This window comes from Buteo buteo, chromosome 1, assembly GCF_964188355.1.
Source record: "Buteo buteo chromosome 1, bButBut1.hap1.1, whole genome shotgun sequence".
NCBI lineage: Eukaryota > Metazoa > Chordata > Aves > Accipitriformes > Accipitridae > Buteo > Buteo buteo.
Window position 1 is genome coordinate 52,603,621 of NC_134171.1, and position 22,630 is coordinate 52,626,250.

General features: G+C 37.3%; 1 protein-coding gene across 1 annotated transcript in view; it reads left to right on the top strand.

Moving 5' to 3' along the window:
* Positions 1–22,630, top strand: part of GRID2 (glutamate ionotropic receptor delta type subunit 2) — a 737,675-nt gene that overhangs the window by 146,202 nt on the left and 568,843 nt on the right. The window contains exon 2 of the mRNA XM_075030714.1: positions 5,043–5,198. Coding sequence (XP_074886815.1) covers positions 5,043–5,198 — 156 coding nt within the window. The remainder of the gene's footprint in view (positions 1–5,042; positions 5,199–22,630) is intronic.

A 22,630-nucleotide genomic window follows, 5' to 3' on the forward strand; every position in this document is an offset into this window, starting at 1 on the left:
TGGCCTAGAAATAACATGGGATTTTATTCTACAATGTATCTCTGGATCTCAAATATCAGTCCCATTGATTTAAGTCTCCAGAAATTAATGTCTCCTAACCTTATTTGATGTTGGGGAGCTAGACCTGTGGCAATGCACTTATAGCCCTGAAGGACATCTCAGATGAGGTTTGCCATGAGGACTCAAACCCCCCAGCTTCCAGTTCTGAGTGTTAACAGCATGGCCATCCTTCTCCCAGCAGCAGCGTTAAGTTTCTTATCCAGAATAGTAATGTCATAGCAGCAGCTGAGAAAATACAGTGGAATTGGATTCAGACATTGGAACAGGCTGGCAGTATCTGTGGAACAAAGAATTTTCATAGAATCAGCAGCTGCTGAGAACATCAGATAGTTGGTCAAAAAGTTACTGTGTTTTACGCTTCCCCATTTTCTCCCTTTTCTCTCCAAACATTCCTGGACTTGTGAACTAGTAAATTATTGGGCAAAGTGTATATTGCTTCTTTTGGTGAGGTATGTGTGTGCATAGTTATTAAGTGAAAATCAAACTTATGTGCTGAAATTGAACTGTGACCTCAATTCACAATGTCATTTAATCCATGTACTCCCCCTCCTCTTTGAAATGAGGTACTTAATTTCCTGAGTCTAATATGGGGCACTGAGGTCCAGAAATGTCATACTTTCATAAATACTAAAATTATAATACTTGAAAACACTGCAGGCAATGGACTTTGTCCTTTCTTATCCAATAGAAGGGTGAACATTGGTTTAAATCTCTTCACACTTCATCCTTGCAGTCTTGATGTGTTTTCTCCCATTTTATGTTTTCTGGGCTGATTCCACTAGACTACACAAATTACTCTAGAAATAGCTGAAAATATCTAATTTGGACTGTATTTTTATATGTATGGGTCAGTAGGACAAGTGATCTTTGAAAACCCCTTCTAATGATGTCATTGGTACTTGGTGAACTTATTGAGCATTTGTATGATTCGGTCTATATTCATTTAAATTGACAGATTTCTGGTGACATGGTTGAGTGCAAATGAGATAGTTAAACACAAAGAATTCTCTGCTAAGCTACAGGACATTATTGATGTGCTGAGGGTTTTTAAAAAGCCAGTAGAGAATTACATTTGTGCTGTACTCATCCAGATTCTGAAATAAAGCTGAAAGTAATGACATGCTAATAAAATAGGAGGGGGAAACTGGTGCAAAATAGTTGCTATGTCAGCATGTCAGGTCCTGATGCAATCATAGGAATACTCCTTGAATATAGTTAGAAATGACATGTTTAGTGTGAGGCCTGTTTCAGCTGAGGTGAGCAGTGGGGTGTCGTGGAAGAGAAACAAACAGCATCTACTTTTGTATAATTTTGAAGACTTTTTCCCTTTGTAAAATAGTTTTGTTGCATCATTTTCTAGAGAGCGAGTGTCTTACAGTATCTGTAGGAATAATTTACTTTTTCTCCTCAGCTGTTCATTACTTTCTGCCACAATTTTTTCTTATAGCCATAAGGGTTCATTTTGGACACGTACTCCAAATAAGTTTGTGCTCATTCCAGTTCTTTCATTTTGCAGCTGTACATGAGGAAATGAGAGAGTATGTAGCTCTCGCTATAGAAGTAATTTTAAAGCGTGATACCCTTTATTTGTTCATTTGGGTTGTTTGTTTGTTTGTTTGACTTGGTTAAAAGACTATGCTTGAAAGAATAAGCATCAAAACTTTGGTGTGATTTCAGGCCATAGCAAGGAAAGCAAGTCATACCTCATACAAAAGTAGTTAAAGGCTGCATTTTGAGCTAGCTGTAAAAATTTCAATAGACCTGTTTTACATCAGAAAAATTCACTCCTGTCAACTAGAGGATGATTCCTGAAACCACAGGAAAAGGAAAATTTTCCAGCAATGTTAGCACAATCGAAACCATACCTTTTACCTTTTCATTGAAATGGCTTTTCTTTTAGGAAACAAACAAAAATAGTAGCCCCCCAACCTGTGTAATGTAGAGAGATATATAGACACATGGAATGTAGTTGAAATAAAACACAGGGACCTAAAAATGTATATATGAGAATAGGAACAATTCCAAATGATTCAGGGGTTTTGTGTTTTGTTTTGTTTTTTAGTTTTCCAATTTTACTTAATAATTGAAATAAAACCTTGAGAATCAGTTATGAAATAAAATTTTTCTTATCACTGTTTAAAGTCTAATGCATGTGCTGCTGTGCACTGCTATCTCCTGAAAGGAACATTGCCATCTTTATTATATCTTAACATGCTTTTTGTGTGGCTAAGTTAGATAATCTAATGAATGAGGCCTTAGTTTCTGAAGAAATACAATCTAATTCCTGCTCGAATGCTCAGGTGGGAACTATGGTTACAACTTTGTTTTGCAATTTACCTATATATTTGTTTTATCTATGGAGATGCTCCTACACTAGAGCATGGATAATGTCTCATTTCTGTGAGGAAGCTTGTTTAAAATGTCAGATGTAGTATTGGTTAGAGGAGAAATTTTGAAATTTGTGTCTGATACACGGAGACGTAAATGAAATAAACAGTGGTCAGAGCAAAACTGGAGTGACTGTACTACAGAGGGAAAGAGCGTTGTTTGTGAAGGCTGCATGGAGTTTCATCTAATCCAGTTCCTTGTATGTCCAGATGCTGTCAGAGGTAGGATTTGAGCCAGGCTGAGAAATGGGAGAAGAAGCATAGGAGTTTATTAGGAATGTCTGTGCGTGAAAGAAACAAGAAAGATTCTCAGGAAGGTTCATCTCTTGAGAAACTTGATGCTGGACTGGCAAATGCACTGTCTTGGGAGCAGTTCTCTGCTGCCCAGTGGAAGGGCTATGGGGCTGAAGGGGATTTTTGCGATGGCACATGCAAAGGAAGCACTAGATGCCTTGGACTTTTCTGTATCCTCTACTCAGTAAACAACCTGGATTTTCTGGGGTACAAAGCCAGGCTTAAGATGATATTTCCCAGCTGTAGAATAAGAAGCTGTACTCTGCAGTGTTGGCTGGAAGGTCTTTGGTTTGCCATGCTGTTCTGCAACACAGTCAACAGCTGCCCTGTGTGTGAGCATGAAACCTGTGCCTGCTCACTTCTTTTCAGTGTAGCATTTGTTACAGAATTACTCTACAGGGATAGAATTTGACTAATGACTATAATTATTTTCCAACTTCCCCCCTCCCCCCGCCCTGATTTTAACCTTGTTACTTAGTAACCATGTAAAAGTGTTCCTTCAGAGGTTTAACAATATTTGCTGGGCTATGTCATAGTCATCAGTATAGGTGTATCCCCAAAACAAAGTATGTGAGGTTTTGGTTTGAACTGTTCCGTACGGTTAGAAACAAACATGCTTTAAGGTATATCATTGGACAAAGTCTTTTGTACCCTTAAATGCTACCTGGACACACAAATAGTTGTCTTTGTGGAGGAGGCATGGTTTGCAGCATCTTGCGTACGAAGTGTATTCTTGGCCATGTGTGACTTTTTTTTATGGAGCTAAATAAAACAAGGGAAAAAGAAATGGGGGCAAGGGAGAAAATGAATGTTTTCAGCTGAGATTTGCACAGAGATGACAGGTGAATGAGGTGGAGAGGTAAAGAACAGCTGTTCCAGATGGCAGCAGCTTCAGGAGGGAAAATGCTGGAGTCAAAGCGGTCAGACTGTAGGAAGAGATGACGCTCATGTAGGATGAGTGCTGCTGGCAGGGAGATAAGTGTTGGAGGTCAGTGAGAAAAACACAATAAACACTGTCTATGAAGTTTATTTCTCTTAAAGTAGCCATTTCCTGTAAATGAATTTTTTTCAGTTCTTTTCAGCACTGATTGCAGGTATTTACCTGAAATCATCAGTGATCAGCATTTTCTATTATCTTTGGCTGCCTTCGCCACATACACTGCCTTAGTTGTGTTTTTTATTAGCAACAAACACTCAAGAATAAATAAACCTGAAAACTGAAGAAATTTTATAATGATTAAATACAGTTTTCAAAAGTCTGTTCTTGAAGTGTCCCTTCTGTCTCTTTAATCTACTGTCTGGCAATGAAAGGTTTAAAGGTGCTTGAAAATCTAACAGCACCAATTTGAGGGTTTTCAAGAATATAGCATTCTTCATAGGACTATAACAGTGTCATTTGAGCCACCTCTGCATAAATACTTCATACAAGAAGCAAATGTAAAATAAACAGAAATTAGTGATGCTAAAAGTGACACTATAGTTTAAAGGCAGAAAAAAAAAAAAGCTAAAATCTTTAGTTTAGCCTTGGAGTTCTTTTTCAACACATCTGAAGAATTGGCTGTGCAAGGGTTGGACACCCTCACTCTGCCAACTCCTCCTGAGTTTAATGGTTTCCTGTTTACGATGCTCTGCTTGAATGTTTTAGGGAAAAAGGCAGAACAGTCACTTTGTCAGATTTATAAAGGCAGAAATTATTTTAATTAACCGCTTGAACTTAATTTACTGACTTCAAGAGTCAGACAGTTAGCTGGAGTGGTTGTTTTACAAATCCAATAGGACTTAGATCTGAAATAGTTTATATCGGCTGCTGACCTGTCTATTGATCATGATTGCCAATTCTAACTCATTTTACTAGTGCTGCAAACATTTTAGGCTTATTCTCACCTCGTTTGAACTTTATATTTTTTAATTGTCACGAGACATGATGTTAAATGCATATCTTAGCCCGTTGCAGTCATTCAATATATTAAATGGCATGTTTGGAAAGGTGATTAGTTCTCACTTCTTGGCCATGTTCCTATACAGATAATTTGTTTTGTGCTTAACTAGATTTCCCCAATATTTCTAGCTGGAATCAATGCTTCACTTTATGTCTTAAATTATTTCAAAATGTAGAAATTCTGTATATTGTGAAGTAGCTTCTGGGCTCTATGTTGAGAGAACCGCTCTTCAGGAGTGAGCAAAGGGATGATGTTATAGCTTAAAATGTCTTAAGTGCTTATGATAATGCTTTGGGATACTGCAGGTGAAAGGTGCAATATGATTTTTGTTTTTTTTTTTTTTTTTTTTTTTCCCCCCCAGGGGCAATTTTTGATGAATCTGCCAAAAAAGATGAGGAAGTTTTTCGAATGGCAGTTGCTGATCTCAACCAGAATGATGAAATCTTACAAACGGAGAAAATCACATGTTCAGTGACATTTGTGGATGGCAACAATCCGTTTCAGGCGGTTCAAGAAGGTAGGACATCTAAACAGATTTCCTGCACTTGTTTCTGCAGACATATGCAAAATGCTACCCTGACAGCTTCCTAGCTTTATGAGAAATTTGTAATTTTTGTTGGCTTCTCTTTATATAGAATATTAAGTTATTGCATTTAAATTTGGATTTAGCTACTATGGTTTGTGTTGGTCTAGTGACTTCAAGCTATAAACTTAGCTTTTATCCATTCTGTAAGTAAAGGCTCTTGAAAAATGGTAGAGAAGTCAGACGCAGTTTGCCTACATCTTCCCTCTTTTGCAGGCTGTTTTGAAGTTATTGTCAAACCAATAGTCCTTACTTTATGACTTCTTAATGCTACTTTTCATTTTAATTTTGTGCAGCTAACAGCACTTAGTTGGAAACCATAGGTGGTTGTGTGGATAACCTTTTCAGAACATACACCTGAAGAAGTTACCAATTTTATAGGAGGAATTAGAGATAACCTGATGACTCAGAAAGCCACCTGTATCCAATATGATTTTGTACTTAGTCCATCCTTTGTCATTCCCCAATTATTCGACAACAGATCAGGGTGTTGCTTTGGGCTCCTGTGATAGCAGTAGGATGATAACAGGAGACAGTATTGAAATCCCTCTGAGCTGGATTAGTAAATCGCTGGTTGACTGAGCAGTTGTCTGGAAAGACAGCTATATGAAGTCTTTAGAAATATGGATTCAAACTTGTTTCCTAAGCGTACGTTATTTCTTTGCTGTTCTGGCACACTAACTTCTGTCACAGATAATGTTTATTGTAGGTATATTATTAAACTTTTCTTAACAAGAAAACAAAATTTTGATGACTTTCTATATCCTTATTGGCTCCGTATTGATACTTGAGGTAGAACTTGAGATTTAAGCAGCGAACTTGCAAACAATTGCTCTGATACTTGTGAAGTCAAGGTCAATACCTGTTTTGCTTCAATGGACCATTGAAAAGGCAATGTTAATGAAAAGTCTTTAATGCTTATATGACAATTTTTTATCATTGACATTCTTAATTTTTGAGAATTTAGGAATTTTTTTGTTTTGTTAAGTTTTACAAGTGAATAGACCTGTGTAATGAGAAGCATTACGGTCTGAGCCTGATAACGCTGAGGCAGAAAAAGAAGTGATTTTGAAAGTATTCCAATCAGAATCAATTCAATCTATTTGAATCTGAAAAGGCCAACATAAAAACTGAAGCTATTGGATACTTTTAGAATCCAGCAGGGGAAAATGGGTAAGTGAGGTCAATCTTTTTTTAGATACTTTCTGCACTGTCAGTATTTAAGCTTTTTTCCAGTTCATCCAGGATGGATAATGTTAGCTGATGCTCTGTGGTTAACATTGATTAACACTGAAACTTAGCAAATTATTTCACAGAAAGATGTTTTAAGCAACTTATTTATTTCTAACTTCAAGTAGGAGTGTCTAGTAAAGTAGAACATTCCAAAGACGTTAATGACCCAATATTTCAATATTCAATTACTTATATTTTGCAAAAGTTACATTTGTAATTTTTTAAAATATCTTGGTATAGTCAATATTTGAAATGTGACGGACTAGATTTGACATAAATTTTATTACCATGTATTGGGGGTGAAAGTTCTGTTGTGATATTGATGAGTTCAAGAAAGTATTTACCAGTAAAACCAGTTTCTTGTAAATGCATGGTCAAATACAGCTACATGGCTATCAAAGCCTCATATTCACTATCTTTTAAGTGCCCTGTGTTTTGTTTGACATAATTTGAGTGAAGAACAAAGGTTGCATCTTTTGTATGCATATATCTGAAATTTTGCTTATTGAACTATTTTGCCACAGTTAATGTGTTTTCTTTTAATGTATTTTAACTGAATATAGGCATAAGCTGCACTGTAATGTTTCAATTACTTTGCACCAGTTTCCTCACTTTCTCCTTTCCTCTACATCTTTATATCACTTGCCCCTGTTCTTAATTGGATTTCTTACAAGTGTTAGTAGCAGGGAAGGGGACCTCTGTAATTGTTGCCACATGTTTCATGGTTTATCCCTTGGAAAAACACTTAGCCAAAGTGCACTATACTAAACACAAGAAAAAGAGAATTTAAACACTCAGGCCATTTCTGTATTCCATTTGTAAAAGAAATACTACTGGCTAAATCTCATGGTTTTTAAATGTGTACGGCATTCAGTATGCCCAAACTTGCCATTTCCAAGCCAGCACGACCCTTTTCTCGGAAGCATAACAACACTAATATGAGTCTGAGGTATCATGGCCTCTCCCATCAGGTAGAGCCTAACGTGCAAAAACGATATTATTTATTTATTATTATATTCTACTATTTATTTATAATTTTTTATATATAAACTGCTTGATGTTTGCTCTGTTTTAGTTCACAATATCTGGGTTTTTTTATGGTTTTGACTTTTTTCATCTTGTCTAAACTACAGAATAGCCTTTAAAAAAAGAGCTTTTAATGTTTGGTAAAATGTTAATTTAAAGCATTAGAACCATAATAATAACAAAATTGGTCTAAATTTATCTAAAATATGCCCCTTTTAGTGAATAGAGAAGGTTTTTAAACTTGCCTAGCATTTTGAATTTCAAAAAACAAGAAGTCATGACAAAGATCTGATAAAACAGGACATGAGATACAGAGGAGATATTTACAAATTTATTTTTCATAATGATGCACTAGTGGACAGCATGTATTATTTCTACCTTTTAATTCATTTTATTAGCAAAATTAGCAAGTAACTCCCAAACAATGTAAACAGGAACACTCAGATACTTAATATTGATTTGGGGATGTAAAGATAATGAATTTGAGCGGATCGGCTGCTCTGTGGTACTTACTGCTCTTCCCTCTGAAACTGTTTTTATAAATTATTATGGTGTCCTGAAATGTCTTCCATTTGTACCTTAGGGCATCTCATTAAGGGTTCTGATTGGAGTGATAAGACTGTATTGCAAAGCTGAGTGGTTTTATCCTAGAAGAGCTGTGAATGACGTACCCAATAATATCACTGGAAGTGCCCTCAGGGACAATTTATAGGTATGTTCTAGTGCATGGAAATAGGAGGTGAAATTGAGTTTCTTTAAGTTAGGGAAATTTTTCTCCCCTTCAATATATGCTCTGTTGGAGAGAGCCAGCAGCAAGCGTGATGCGTGTGGTTTCCTGTGCGACTCACATTTGCTTGTCAACATCGTGGGGTGGCATGGGCACCCATCAGGATGGGATGAGGTTGTAGTTGCCCTGCGAGGGGAGAGGCAAGTCCAGGGCAAGCCCAGTAGGTAGGTTGGGATGAGAACCAGCGAGGTGCATGGCCTGGTGTGCGTAGCTCCAGCCTGATGGGCGCAGGGGAGAGTTTGCAGAGGAGGAGAGTGGCTGAAAGGATGGCTGAGGCATGTGGATGGTGCATACCAGGCCCTCGCAGAAGGTGCAGCCCAGTTGCTGAGATGTGTCAGTGACACACACCTGTGGAAATGCCCAGAATGGCATGTTCCTTCCTCTCTTCCTTTCTTCCTCTGATACAAAGTACTTCACAATATTGATAATACTCTTTTATGTGATGTCTCGAAATATTTGTGTGCTTGTGTGGTTGAGAGAGGAGGAATATTGTGGTTGGCTTTTTTATGCTGTGTCCATATCGAGTGCTGCAAAGGGAAAACAGGAATTTAAGGGGTTTTTTGTACAGACAATGAAGGAAGTAGGGATAGTCAGTTCTTGCATGGTAGCAAGTCGTTATTTTAACACTACAAAACAAGGAATTATGATGCCAGATGCATACTAGTGGCAATAATACTATATAATAGCATAAACTTTATTTCCTTTCCTATCACACTTAAATTTACAGAGATATTTAAAGAGGGGTGGGATAGGCCTTCAAAAGGTTTTGAGTTCTACGATATACTTAAACTGTAATTATTTTTTAAGAGAGTCATGCGTCTGTATGTCTTTTTGATGGACTGGGGTTTTTTTCTCTCACTGGGAAATTTGGTCGAAATAAATATATAACTTCTTTCTTGTTTGTCAGAAAATCATGTTCTCTTATCTTTCCCTTTTATTATTCTTGTGTTTACTTCAATACACTAATAATTAAAGCCTAAATTTATGGTTCAAAGCCTGCTATTTCCTCCAATCCTAAATTTCTCATAAGTAATACGATCATATGGTTGATGAATGGCTAATGCAAAATATGCAATAGTCTGTGCATTTTTGTGGGATTCTCTGCTGCGTTACCTTAGTAGACAGACTACTAAATATCTGTTTCAATCTACTGCTAATGATTCCCTAAACCCTCCTTGTCGTCTACACATTTTCCACAAAGTTGTATTCTTGCAATACTGATTTATTTATATTTGAGGGAAGGTGTTTTCCATTGATGCAGGTGTTACTGTCTGCCATAATTCTTGTTGCAAGGCAAGTGAAGGGGGAACTTTGGTAACTGGAACCAGAAGTAATACCTTGGCTTGTGCTGATCTGCCTCCTTGGGCAGCACAGTTTCTACACCCCCCATGCTGCCATTTCCAGTTGCATGCCAAGAGCTATGGAGCAAACTCTGCAGGTGTTTGCAGTGCTTGAGGCATCCACAGCATCTGGAGGGTTGTCAGAACTCAGCAGGACCCACGTCCAAAGGTGTGTAGGGTCCTCAGAGATCAATTGCCAATATTGTAAACCTCATGGCAAACATTTTCTTTCTATTTGGTGCCGATATTTTTTTTTATCCTGCTCCCTTCTCCTACCTCCTTTTTCGACAACATCACATTTTAGCTATCTTAAATAATATCTCTATAGTGATCCAATGTTTTCTTCTATAGGCTACCTGTAATGCATGACAAATAGATTTGACTGATGCTGTTTGAAATCAGCTTTGTTTGACAAGTTTTCCTATTGCAATCATATATATGTGGGGTTTATTTTTATTTTTTTTTTAAACCAACCTTTTTGTCATTCAGGTTAGTCACCAGAGTATGCTTACAGACACCAACTCAAGCCTTCGTAATGGCTTTTGAAAGCTTATTGTGATCAGTGAAGTAAATAAGGCAGTGAGTCATAACTAAATGGGATTCAGCTGTAGAGTGAGAGAGGTTTGTAGGGCAGCAATACGTATGAAGGTCACATGCAGGATTTTATTCAAGCAAAGTTTTATGGTCAGAAATTATGGCCTGATGGATACATCTGCTTTGGCCTTTGGGACTAGATGAATGTAATAAGGTTGTCTTTTCCCATTTCTCTTATTGCTGTAGTAGAAACCTGTTTAAATCCACAGATTTCATGGACTGCTGAACTTCCTTTCACTTTGTATCACTTATTTCTTTAGATTTCTCAGCCTTCCTTGTGCTGTTTATTAACCAATACATGTTCAGTTTGAGATTAAACATTTACAGGGTTGCACTTCTTCACTGCCCTTCCATTTCATTCCAGGTTTGGTTTCTTATTTTCCAATAAAATGGATTTTGACATGAAATGATATTACTGATACTGAGGAAGAAAAAAATCATTTTCAACTAGGATTTGAACTATAAAAAGTTAAGAGAGAAGAGGAGGAGAAGCATTTCAATAGTGATATAAAATCCCATTGTAAAATCAGAAACTGTTGGAAATGTTTGCAATTGCAAATTGCTTGTATCATCAATATTTCAGAAAATATGGTAAAAAATCTTTTGAATTACCTATCTTCTGTGCACCCACATAATGTACCAGTAGTGGTGGCACTCTGCCTGCCCTGTTCTCAACGTGCTGGGTGAGAAGCCTGGTACACCTACACAGGCTTTGTTCTCATTTTAGTCCTGCTAGCCCCACAAAATCAATCGGAATCCCGTGGCACATTTATGCAAATTGGAGATCTAAGTGTTGGCAGCTTAAGAAAAAAGATTTTAAAACACTGGTGATAACATCATGACAGTTGGGAAGACAGTGGTTGCATGGGAGAAGATCAGGGAGAAGGGAAGAGTGAGCATTGACTGATATAGAAAAGGGATGTGTAATAGAGGCTTAGTTTACGAGAAGCAGGATGCATATTTAACACATTTTCAGCAATGATTTCAAAGCTATTGTGACCTTCCTTTGCTGGAAATAATCTACCCAGAGCATACTGCAAACTGTAAAAGGGGATCAGATTTATTTTGAGTAAGGCCTCATGCTGTTACAGCAGTTACAGTAATTACAAGACTTCCACCACTCTCCAGTCTTTGAGTTTTGAGCTCCAATGTTTCCTAGTTCCTAATTCTTTCTGTACTAATGTTTTCTCCAGTTGCAAGACAACTTCCATTATCTTTGTTTCCAGTGTGAAAGCAAACTCTGGCAGCTGTAAGCTGCAGTGGACTTCCAGGTACTTGAAGATAAAAAAAATCCGTTATCTTCAGCTCCAAAAATTCTCCCCAAATCCAAATAAATTAAAAAAAAAAAAATTCAGTCCATCAAGAATGGATTTCTCCAGGGTAGTTTAAGCAATGTGAGAAACATGGTTTGAGGAAAAGAGGTGCAAAGCTCAGCAGTCCTTAGTGTTTGCAGATGGCAAACCTAAAAACTTTAAACTACAGATAGTAGTGCAGTTGAAGAGCCTTTTCTGACATATGCTTTCCAAATCACTGAGCCAAAGGGAGAAAAAAAGAGGCTTTCTACAGTGCAGGCTAGGGCAAGATCCTGCCATCTTTTTAGTTACTGTTATCCATGTTGTCTCACAGAGTACCTACAACCCAGTGAACATATACTTTGTGACTGGTGCATGACTTTGTTGTGGTTCAAGGAGAGAATGTTAGTGTTTGTATGGAAACCACTTTTCTTCAGGTGACCGGGAAACCCAATAGCATCCCACTGTTACGCTTGGCCGCATCACAGCATTCAGATGCAACAATATGGCTGGAGGTATTTGCGTAGGACTACACATCAAACTAAGGACTAGTGTTTCAGAGTTTGCATTACATACCCCACTGCCTTTCTGCAGTCTTTTTTTCCTTCTGCTTTCTCATGACTTTAAAACAGCGAGAGTCATTTTCCTAACACTGATGCCATTTGCCATTGCCAGTTGCCAAAGTTTGGCTAAACATTAATTTTTATGGCAGATTTTAACATTTCTATCAGAGCTTCCACTTTCAAATGTCAGACAGAAATTTTAATAGGCTTGAAAGAATTTCCTTCCCAGGTTTTTGCTTAAAAAGCATGTGACTGTGAGTCAGGTTATTAACCTCTTTGCCTCTTTTAAAAAGGAAAATCAAATAAATAAATAAATAACTGGACGAGTGTGATGCCCTTTGGTGGTGGAGTGCAGAGTGAATTTTATCACATTACTATAGGAGCAGCTAGATAGGCTGATATTCTGCAGTACTTACACTTTAAATCCAGATTGGATCAGTTCTGATTTTGCAATATGCACGTTTTCACTTGCAGTTCACAAGTGCCCGATGTATGTTTTCATACATTAAACACGGTGCTTCAGTCTGCCGTGTTAATGTACTCTGACACACTGCCAGTGGTTTACTTTTAAGAGAGCTATACCAATTGTGATGTGATTAAATAATATCAGTAGTACATTTAAATGTTTAAAGCCACTGTGCCTGAAGGCTTTTGGGGTATTTTAACAAACAGAAGTATAGAGACAAAGCAAATGAGAGATGCTTCATCTTCCTAGATGCCAATTATTTAGCTAGCACCCTAGGCTATCAGTCCCCCAAAGTAATCTCCTTAAGTAATGGGCACCCTATCCAGATTTCCTCCCCATCTTTTTGTGAAGCAATGTCCACTGGAATCACTACAGCAGTCAATCATCACTGTCCAACCAGGAATGTATATTCCCAGCTAGGCCTCTCAGCCTGCCAGCTTGCGTCAGGTGTGGCAACTACCGAGCAATAAACCGCTGCATTTGATTGTTTTCTGCTATATGGAGTCCTCCCAAGTCCTCTTGTAAAATAATGTTAATTAGGGATTTTGCTTTTGCTTTTCCTGATAAAATTCTCTGAATTTAGCAAAAGTCACTAAGTCTTTGTTTCACCTGACAGTTTAGGTACAAATACATATCTGACTGCGTACAGAGCTGTATTTGCTGTATGCATCTATATCTGTGTTTGTCTAAAAGTCAATTTAATTAATTCATGTTAATTAATTAATTGCTTAATTAATTTAATTCTCCCCTTTGAGTCTTCCTTGCTCTTCTTTCCCTTCTCAAATATCTTTTGTTTAATTTACAAGCTTTTTTTGTGGTGTTGTAACCTGTTAGCTCTTTGGGCACAGGCTGCATTCTTAGTAAGTACACTGATCTGTATTTGAGGAAATTGCATATTTATGTGGTTCAAATAATTTTAAACATATTCCTCTCTATGTATATGATCAGAGTCAAAGTGTACTTTATGGAGGACACTAGTGTTTTAAAATCTAATTCTGATAATGAGGAAATGAGCCATGACACTCTGGAGGTGAAGCCTGAAGTGAATTATGAAGGTCATTCTCTTAGATGTGGAAATTAATTATATTTTAGCTTGGTTCCCTCTTACTTAGACCCTTTATATTGTACACTACCAAGTAATTTTGACTAAATACCAATTTATGAAAAATTATCTGAGCAAAAGAGAGCAGTTACAAGGACAGATTTTGAAACTAGGCAGTTTTTTATTAAAACACTAATCATATCAGAAAACCATAACCTTTCATGTTATCTTTTTGAAAGGATGTCTGCTGTGAGATTGTAATGTTCATTCTGTTTGACTGGTGGTCTGCCTTTAGCTTCTGTGATTACTGGCCCTTCTAAAACTTTTTTCTCCTTAAAATCCAATCTTTTACAATTCTTTGTTGTGTAGTCTGAAAGAGTATTGAGGTGAGCCAAGCCATTCTGAAGGGTGCAGTGGTTAAGTGGAGCACTGGTGGGGGGGAGATGCAACAGGTAGTGTTGATGGTTATCAGAAAACATTTACTCTGAGCCTGGAATAGACACAGGAGCATTGCAGAGCCTCTCATGTGCTGTTGATACACAAGAGGGTTTGGGGGTTGGGATCTTTATGTAAGAGTATAAAGCACTAACACATGGGACTTAACTTCATGTGGAAATTAAGCACCTGCTTAAAGGCTTTCCTGAGCAGGGATATATTTAAGCAATCCCAAATCAGTGACTTAATTTTCTTTCACAGCTGGTATTCATTATTTTGTTTCCTTTATGGGCATATTTTCTCCAGAAACTTGTAGATCTTAGCAGCATTTTTGCATCCTGCCCCTCTGGTTGCCCAAATGACTGTGCCAGGTGGCCATAGCTCCTCTGCTATTGCTGGAAGCAGAATATGTGGCTGCAGGTCATGGCCGTGCCCTGTGATATCTGGAAAAAAGTTTGAAATCACAACGAATCTCCCAGAGTGCCAGGCCACAAAACACAGCTAAATAAGTAAAAGCCTACAGAGGTTTTGCTTCTGACACTGTGTTTTATGGCAAGAGGATTATGATGTACTGGGCTCGGTCATCACAAAGTAGCAGAGGGCTGTACTCAGAAATTGCAGTTTCATGTTACAGGTAAACAATTTATGTTCATCCCATCCCTTGGTGACCTGGTGCAGGAAAGAAAGCCAGCAAGAAGCTGCTTTCTTTTTCAAAAATGTTATGTTATGTCTCTTTAGTACCAAGTTGTAGCTCAGTGGCAAGCCTAGTGATAGCCAGCCCTTGCAAAGGGCAGAGGAAGGGAGCATGATCCCCCCTTCCAGGTGCAGTCAGATGTTGGACCAGCTTTGCTGTAATGCTATGCGCCAGAAGCAGAAAGCAAACAGTTTTTAATTGGTCAAACGCAGAAGAAGCCAGCTGCACTAAGAGAAGACTTGTGCCTTTCTGAGATTGCCGTTTCAGTGAAAAGGGGTGCCAAAACTTTGTTTCCTGAACAGAGAAGAGGAATGTTTGGAGAAGATGAAATCCATTCAGACTACCAGAAGGAGTTTTAAAAAAAAAAACAACAAAAAACCCCCACCTAGATTATAACAGCTAACGTGCTCTCTAATGGGTGCAATCTGAAGCGTGAGCTGATGCAAGGAGACGGACTTGTCAGGACACTTGTTAAAAGGCTTGGTAGTTCTACTTGAAACATATGAAATTTGAGTTTCTTCCTGAACTCTGCTAATCCTAATTCTCTGATAGAAGAAAGGAAAAGGGAGTCAATAGGTGTAGATAAAGGAAGAACACAACTTCCACTTGGTTTTCTTGCCTCTCCAATATTTTCTTTTTTTATGTACTTTTATATACTTCTCATTCTATCTTAATTTGGCACTGATGGATCAAAATCATACTCTTCTCTGTGCTTGGTTCGTTGAGTTCCACACATCACGAGGTAGCAATTGCTTCCTCTGATGACAGGGGAGAGAGTCTAGAGATACCTGTGCAGCACAGAAGCAAGTAGTACTTTGCCTAACTTGGTTGTGTTAGACAAACACAGTGACCTTGATTTAGAATAGTAGTAGCTGAGTGCAAACAAACCTCTGAAAACACTAACTTAAGATGTCTGAAAGTAATTTTCTTTGCTGTCTTAGTTCACCTATGGCATTAAAAGATGTACTGTTCTACTTTATCTTGAAAAAAATATATAATTATTCAGAAAAGCATTTTTCTGTATTCCAGGAAGCAAGACTTGTCTTTGCAGTCTTTGCTAGTAACAACAACTTCCTTCTTAACAGGCAAATTTTATCTTTCAATACCAGGTAAGAGCATTATATTGATAGTTCACAGAAATTCTGTAGTTGGAACATTTTTTTTCATTGACTTTCATTATTTAGAAGATTAACCTTTTAAAAGAAGGTCAGCATGGCCCATGCACAGTTATTGCTTGGTCCTATGAGTCACACTCAATTCACAATTTTTTAAGCATAAAACATACTTCTTTTTCAATATTTGTCAACTTCTTTTTTGGAGTGCCTTGGAAGAAATCAACATTTTGTTGTTTATATTGCAGTACACCATGAAGAATTTCTGTAACAGTGTTTTGTTTTTATCTCTCTGCATAGATCTCTTGACCCTCATCAATTCATGCCTGAAACTATATTATTAAAATTTATTGTGAAGGGTTTTTTTGTGTCAGAAGGGAGGATAAGCAGTCTTAGTTCATGTAAAGTGCTACTTAAACCTTCTGCCAGCTGAGCCTTTAGGTCAGTAAGGCTTGCTTGAGGTAGGTTCTGATTCTTCGCAGACAAGATGCCATCAAAAATACTTTGAGAGGTTGCGATGTGTTATGTAGCATCAAAATTCTTTAAGAATTGGTTTCCACATATAAAAGGCAGTTGTGGATGTAACAAATGGGGCTGGGTATGGCTAGTGTCTATTCCTCCTCCTTTCAATAAACTTAGCAAGAAAGGCAATGTGTTAAGATACTTGCTTTTTAGCAAGTGCTGTAATCCTAAGACTCCTTGGAATTTGAGCAGAACTAGTTCTAAAGCTCAAATTGCTTTTTTTAAATGAAATGTACCTGTTAAATGTATTTGACCGTGCCAAGATCATATCTCAGGAATTTCTAACTCTGACTTTTGTGTCAAGTCCCTAAACTAGGTTGATACATGTAATAGATTTGCCAGTTCACATACATTTCTCCTCTCTCCTTGGGTGATTTTCTGCTCTTCAGACATTCATTTCATGTGCAATCTAACTTTATGGGAAAGTTAGAAGCTGCTATGAATCAGCAGATGCTGTTTTCTTATCTGAAACTGAAGAAGTAATTTATTTTACAGCATAAAAAGTAAGTTCAGAACTGTCTGTGGGTAAGTGATTTCACATTTGATTTGATAATGAAAAGCAGAACTTTGAGTAGTTTTTATTCATGTGAATGCTTCTTGTATTGCTAAACCATAGTATCCTCCTGCACAAATAAATTCTAGAGAACTGGTTGAGCTTTTCTTTAAGGGGTGACCACAACATATCCACTTTTCTCTCCTTGCCCAATTTGTTCCTGTTGGTTATTTCTGGCTGGTCATTGGTTAATTCTGACATTGCTTGTTTTTATCTGGCCAGTTTTTATGACAGGAGTATACAGGAATCTAGAACAGAAGTACTTAGCTTTAGCTGGCATTGTGAAAGGATAAAAATTCTAGATTCTAAATTACCTCTGAAAATCAGTATGGTTACTCATGCTTGGAAGCACCGGGCTCAGCAACTCTTTCAGATAACTTCAGTGAGATCAGTTGCACAATAGCAAGTTGGAAAATATTACATGTAAAAAATCCATGGACACAACAGTGTGTCTGTTGTGATTTTATTCAAAGTTAAGGCTGAAAATAATAGAAACAAAATGGAATCAACATACGTTATCAGCTTACTGTAGTATTTGTGTGTTTTGCAAAGTTTTCTTGCTGCATAAGATCTTGGTGGGTGCTACACTTAAGTGGAATTTATTTCAGAGTTCAACTCAGATTCTTCACAATTCAAAGGGGTGTTCAATCTTAGTAAAAGTAGCTGAAATATAGGAAATCTAAGAAAGGTCTGTCAAAAAGCAACAGAAGCAAAGTAGCAAATGAGACAGACTGCCGTCATGTTTTTTTTAGAGAAGATTTCTTTCTCATAGATTGACAAGCTGAACTGTGCCACTGATGTGTAGGAAAATAGTGAGGGATGGTACAAAGTGAAAAATGTGAAAGTAACATTTAAAGATTTGTTAGTGCCTTTCTGAATGTGCTTAATATCATGCATGTTAGAATGCAATGGTGTTAATGCTAGAGATTTTGATAAACTGTCCAAAGGGCAAATGCAAAAAGTTCATGGTGGCTTTTTTAATGCTTTCTAGAAGATGCAGAAGCAAAGTAAACAAAAATGTAGGTGTTTATTGACCGTAGCACAATAAAAATAGCTTGAAGTCTTCCTTACCTGCAGCCTCCTCAGATTTTGACCATTACTGGTGATATGGAGCCACCTGGGAAGCAGTGTAGGATTCATTGCAAGACTCATTTTACTTATATAAGAGGGTTTGTACATTTTTGAGAAACAAGCATCCCAGCTGGAAGCAAGAGATTTTAAATGCAGTTTTTGGTGATATCTCTGCATCACAGGAGATCTCTACTTGCTACTCAGCTGCAGGATTACAGAGTGAATGAAAGTTTTCTTATCTAGGAAATTATCACTTTCTCCAGCTTTTCAAATTGCTCTGTTTCTTGAGGTGAATTACGCCGGCCATTTTGATTTCAAAAGATAAGTGTAAGTCTTTACACACATACTACTGTTCAGACTGTGCAGAGTTGGAGAGCTTTAGAAGTATTCGGGTGTCTGCATGTGGCTACTGAAGGGGCTAACAGACTTTTCAATTAAGTCAGAAGAGTTTAGTACTAAATAGTTATCTATGTTCTGTAGAGACCTGTATTCTATAAAGACTACGGAAAAGCTGGAGAAATACTCATGCGTACAAAAAAACCTGTGCTATTTCTTTCTGTTTCTTTGTGGAACCTGGAGAAGAAAGGATTGCAGCCTCTGAGGGCCTCAGTTGGGACACACAGAAGAACTTACGCAAAATTAACCAAATTTATTTTAACTATAAATATTTATCAAGCAAGAGTAAATTATATCATTCCAAGGTCTAAAATACATCTGCGTATCTGTTTGTTTTGTAATGGAAAATGAAAGAAACCTTTAGAAAAATATGAAATGCACCTACCTGTCATGGGTTGAATAATTTAAGTCTAGTGTGGCTGTCTAACCCAGGATCTCTTTTTTTCTTTCAATTTCTACTGAGGACTCTCAAATTCTGTTAATAGAGTTGAAAAGCTATCTCCCATGGGGTTGGGTTATGTCTTTTTAAATGGTGTATAGATCACAGAAACAGATATGAAGGCTTTAAGCCTGATTCTCTAGCTCTCACTTTCAAAACAGGAATTGAGTAGAAACCCATGTCTGGAACCTCTGCTGGACTCTGCAGAAAGCCTGAACAGTGGCATTGCAAGAAAGGAATGGGTTTGCATTTTTCAGCTAATATAAGGAATCTGAGGATATTTCTTCAAATCGATCATCTGTATAAATTTTTGGTATTTATACCTACCAATGCATTAATGGGAAAGAAAGTACTGCAGTTAGAAAAAAAACCCAGAAGAATAGTAGAGTTGTGTGTGGGTACATACAGGATATTAACCTGTAATAAAATTCTTATAGTTACGAGGGCTACAAGAACATACGTGATGTGATCTTAAAATGCATCAATAATCTTTTCAGTTAAACCTATCATTGTAACAGTAACTTGAGCATTTGAAATAGAAATTTCCTAAAGCTTTACCTGGCATAAAAATTACTTGGCAGAAGTGTCCGTCATGCAGAGTCATTACATCTGGCAGCTGGAATATATGTCTAGGTAGAATAGATTGCAGTTTTGGATATATCAGACTTTTGGAAAAGTAAAATATGATTCCCAGGTTGTATGTTACACTTGGATGAAAGTGAACTTTGAAATGTTTACCTGCTTTTGGTAGCTTTTCATCAATTCTCCTAGAACTTGCTCGAAGTCTGCTGCAGTCTGATTATTTCTTAAATTGTTTATCTCCAGATTCATGTAAGTTAAATTTAATAATAAGATTTCATATCTTGACTGTCGCTATAGAATTATATAGAGCATAAGTATACAAGTGTAAACTTAAATGGTCTGTTTTATGAAGTTTACCTTTGCTGTTTCTGGTTGCCTCTTGAAACAGTTGAACCAAGTTTTGTCTTTAAACTGTACTCTGGACTTCACTAAATTTGGAAGGAGCACGTGCTCCTTGGCTATGTTCCCTGTGGCAGACCTCTGCATTACAGATCTGCAGGGCTGTGGTCATATGGACCAGTAACAAGAAATCTACAGTGGGCGAAAGTGGGATGAAGGTTGCTTTGTACCCTGAGAAATTTATTTGTGTTACTCTAGGATATGAAATAAAAGGGGAATAACTATTTCTGATTGAATCTTTTTGTGGTCTCTTCCAGTCTGCAGAGACTATTGGCTATGAATGTCCACGAAGATATTTACTTAAGAATAGCTATTTTGAAACAAATTTACTTGCATGTAGAATCTAAAGCATTCAAATTTCGGACTACTTGAGACAAAGATTCATTGTAATGTGTAGGGGCAAAAACCAACCAACCAAACCCCTTACTATTTAGGACACTTTGCTTTGGTTTTCTTGATGCTTGATATTCTCATGTGTGTAAACAATTTATCTGGTTTGGAGAAAAGGGTCAGGAGGGAGCAGAATAAAACTTCTTAGTGCTCCTAGAGGTGGAATTTTCCTACCTTTTGTTTTAGTGTTCTATTTGGCTCTCTACCTATACAACTTGAGGTTTTGGATAGCATTTAGTTTTCTGCAGAATAAGTAACTTATATAAGATTCCATTACAGACAAACTGTCTTGTGATCTTACTAGGAACTACTCTAGGGACAGTTGTCATTTCATGTAGCTTTGCCTCTCCAGGTAAATAGCAGTTTATACAAAGCCTAATTTTGGTATTCTTTAAAATATATTATAAAATATGTATTTTCCCATGAGTATGCCTGCACACTATCTCAGCCGTATACAGTTATCAGACTGACTGGTACCAATTATAACCTGTCCTCTAATTCTTTATCACCTTTATAATTTTTCATTATTCTATTTGTGATGGTTGAAATCACAGTGATGAGAGGCCTATCGTTACTGGGTCATGCTCCTTCAGTATTGCAACAGTAACATTTTTAGTGTTGCATAAAATTTCCACTGTTTCAAGTTTTATTTTAAAATTTAATACCAGCATATTAGCAATTATTTCCTCAGCTAACTTTTAGGATTCTTGGATTATAGACATTTAGCTTTATTGATTTGAAAGCGTTTCTCCTTGTTGAATGAGATTGTTTTCAGAAAATGATGTAAACAGATCCTGAAAATGCATCCTTTTATGAATAGTAGTGCTAGTTTTCCCAACTGTCTCTCTTGCAGCAGCCAGAAGTCCAGACTTCCTATCTGATTACAGCATCAGAGTTTGGGCTGCTCTGAAGGGCTGTCCGAATTGTGTGATCTGTCAGAAAAAGCAAGGCTATGATAATGCAATGCAGATGTCTAAGTAGAAGAGAGAAACGTTCCCCAGACTGAGCTAATACCACTTGCCATTCAGAAGTTTTGGAGGCTCCCGAGAGGGCCATTTAGCATAATGTGTGTTGTTGGAGGCTGAGAAATCCAGGGATGGGGTAGAGGAGATGTTTCAGAGGTTGATAATTGCTATCACTTGAAAGGCACTGTACCTTAGCAGCAAGAATTTGACATCCCTGAGCATCACGAATCTGTTCCATTCCCTTCACCCACTTCCCGTGGCATCACGTTCTGGTTGTTTTCAATAGCTGTACAAACAAATTAGATATGTTCATTCCAAGTAAAACTCTGAATACAGGATAGACGAGACCAAGTTTATTGCCTGATTCACTTTTTGCTCCTTGCTCTGCATTATTGTAAGAGGGCAAGAGAGCTTCATGTTTTATTCAGTTAATATAATGTATATTTAATTTGCATTTTTAATGTTTTTGAAGGTGAAGGATAACAACTTCAGCAGTGCTGAACATGGTAATTTAATTGGTTGTAGGGCAATCCTAAGATTCTCAGAAATGGCTTCATTGGGAAGTCTTGCAGAGCCTTAAACAAGCGTACCACTAAAAAGCTCACCTGTATTAAACTGTCACCCTCACCCCACGAAGCAGCAGGGAGTTACAGCTGCGCAGTTGTCTCAGTGTTGCCTGTTCATTTCATTTCAAATGTTTGCAGGAGGAGAAACAAAATCCAAAGGGATGAATAGAGGCTACTAAGGCATGCTATAAACAGTGCTGAATGCTTCCTTTAATTTCTCCATCACTGGAAATGGTTGAGGTTATCATTTTGAGGTTATTGCTTGTGTACCTGAGAAATGGAAGAACAAAAATGGCCCATATTAAAAGGGAGTATATAAAGTTTGTGATAGTGAAATTTATGTCTCCTAATCCAGTGTCTGCTTGCAGGATCTGGGCTTCTAAGACAGCTTTTTTTACCTGTGTGGATTGCGTATTATGAAAGATACCAGACAGTACAGCCCGGGACTTCTGATGACTAGTGTATGCCTTTTGCTATGTTGTTCCTGACTTAAAGAGATGGGGACAATTCTATCAAGCAAAAGGATCTTCATTCTCCAAATTAGATGCTGAGGTGATAATATTTTCAACCAGCTAATAAATGTTCTGAAGTGCAAACTCAGATAGAAAAATATCTTTAATCAAATTGAAGTAATTAAAGTTGGTCCAAAGAGGCTGTTTATCTATAGTGTGTAATTGTACTCCTCACATTTTATCAAGCTGTGATTACCAAAATAGAGATCACTTAAAAAAGAAATTAGATACTCTTTTCACAGTGTTTCTTCAATATGGCTGAGTGACTGCTTTTTTGTACTGCTGATAACATTGGTGGTAGATGTGAGCCTCCGTTTGCTTAAAAAGATGTATGTCAGCAAAGCTGGTGTCCCAGTACTGACTACGTATATACAGAGGCACTATATA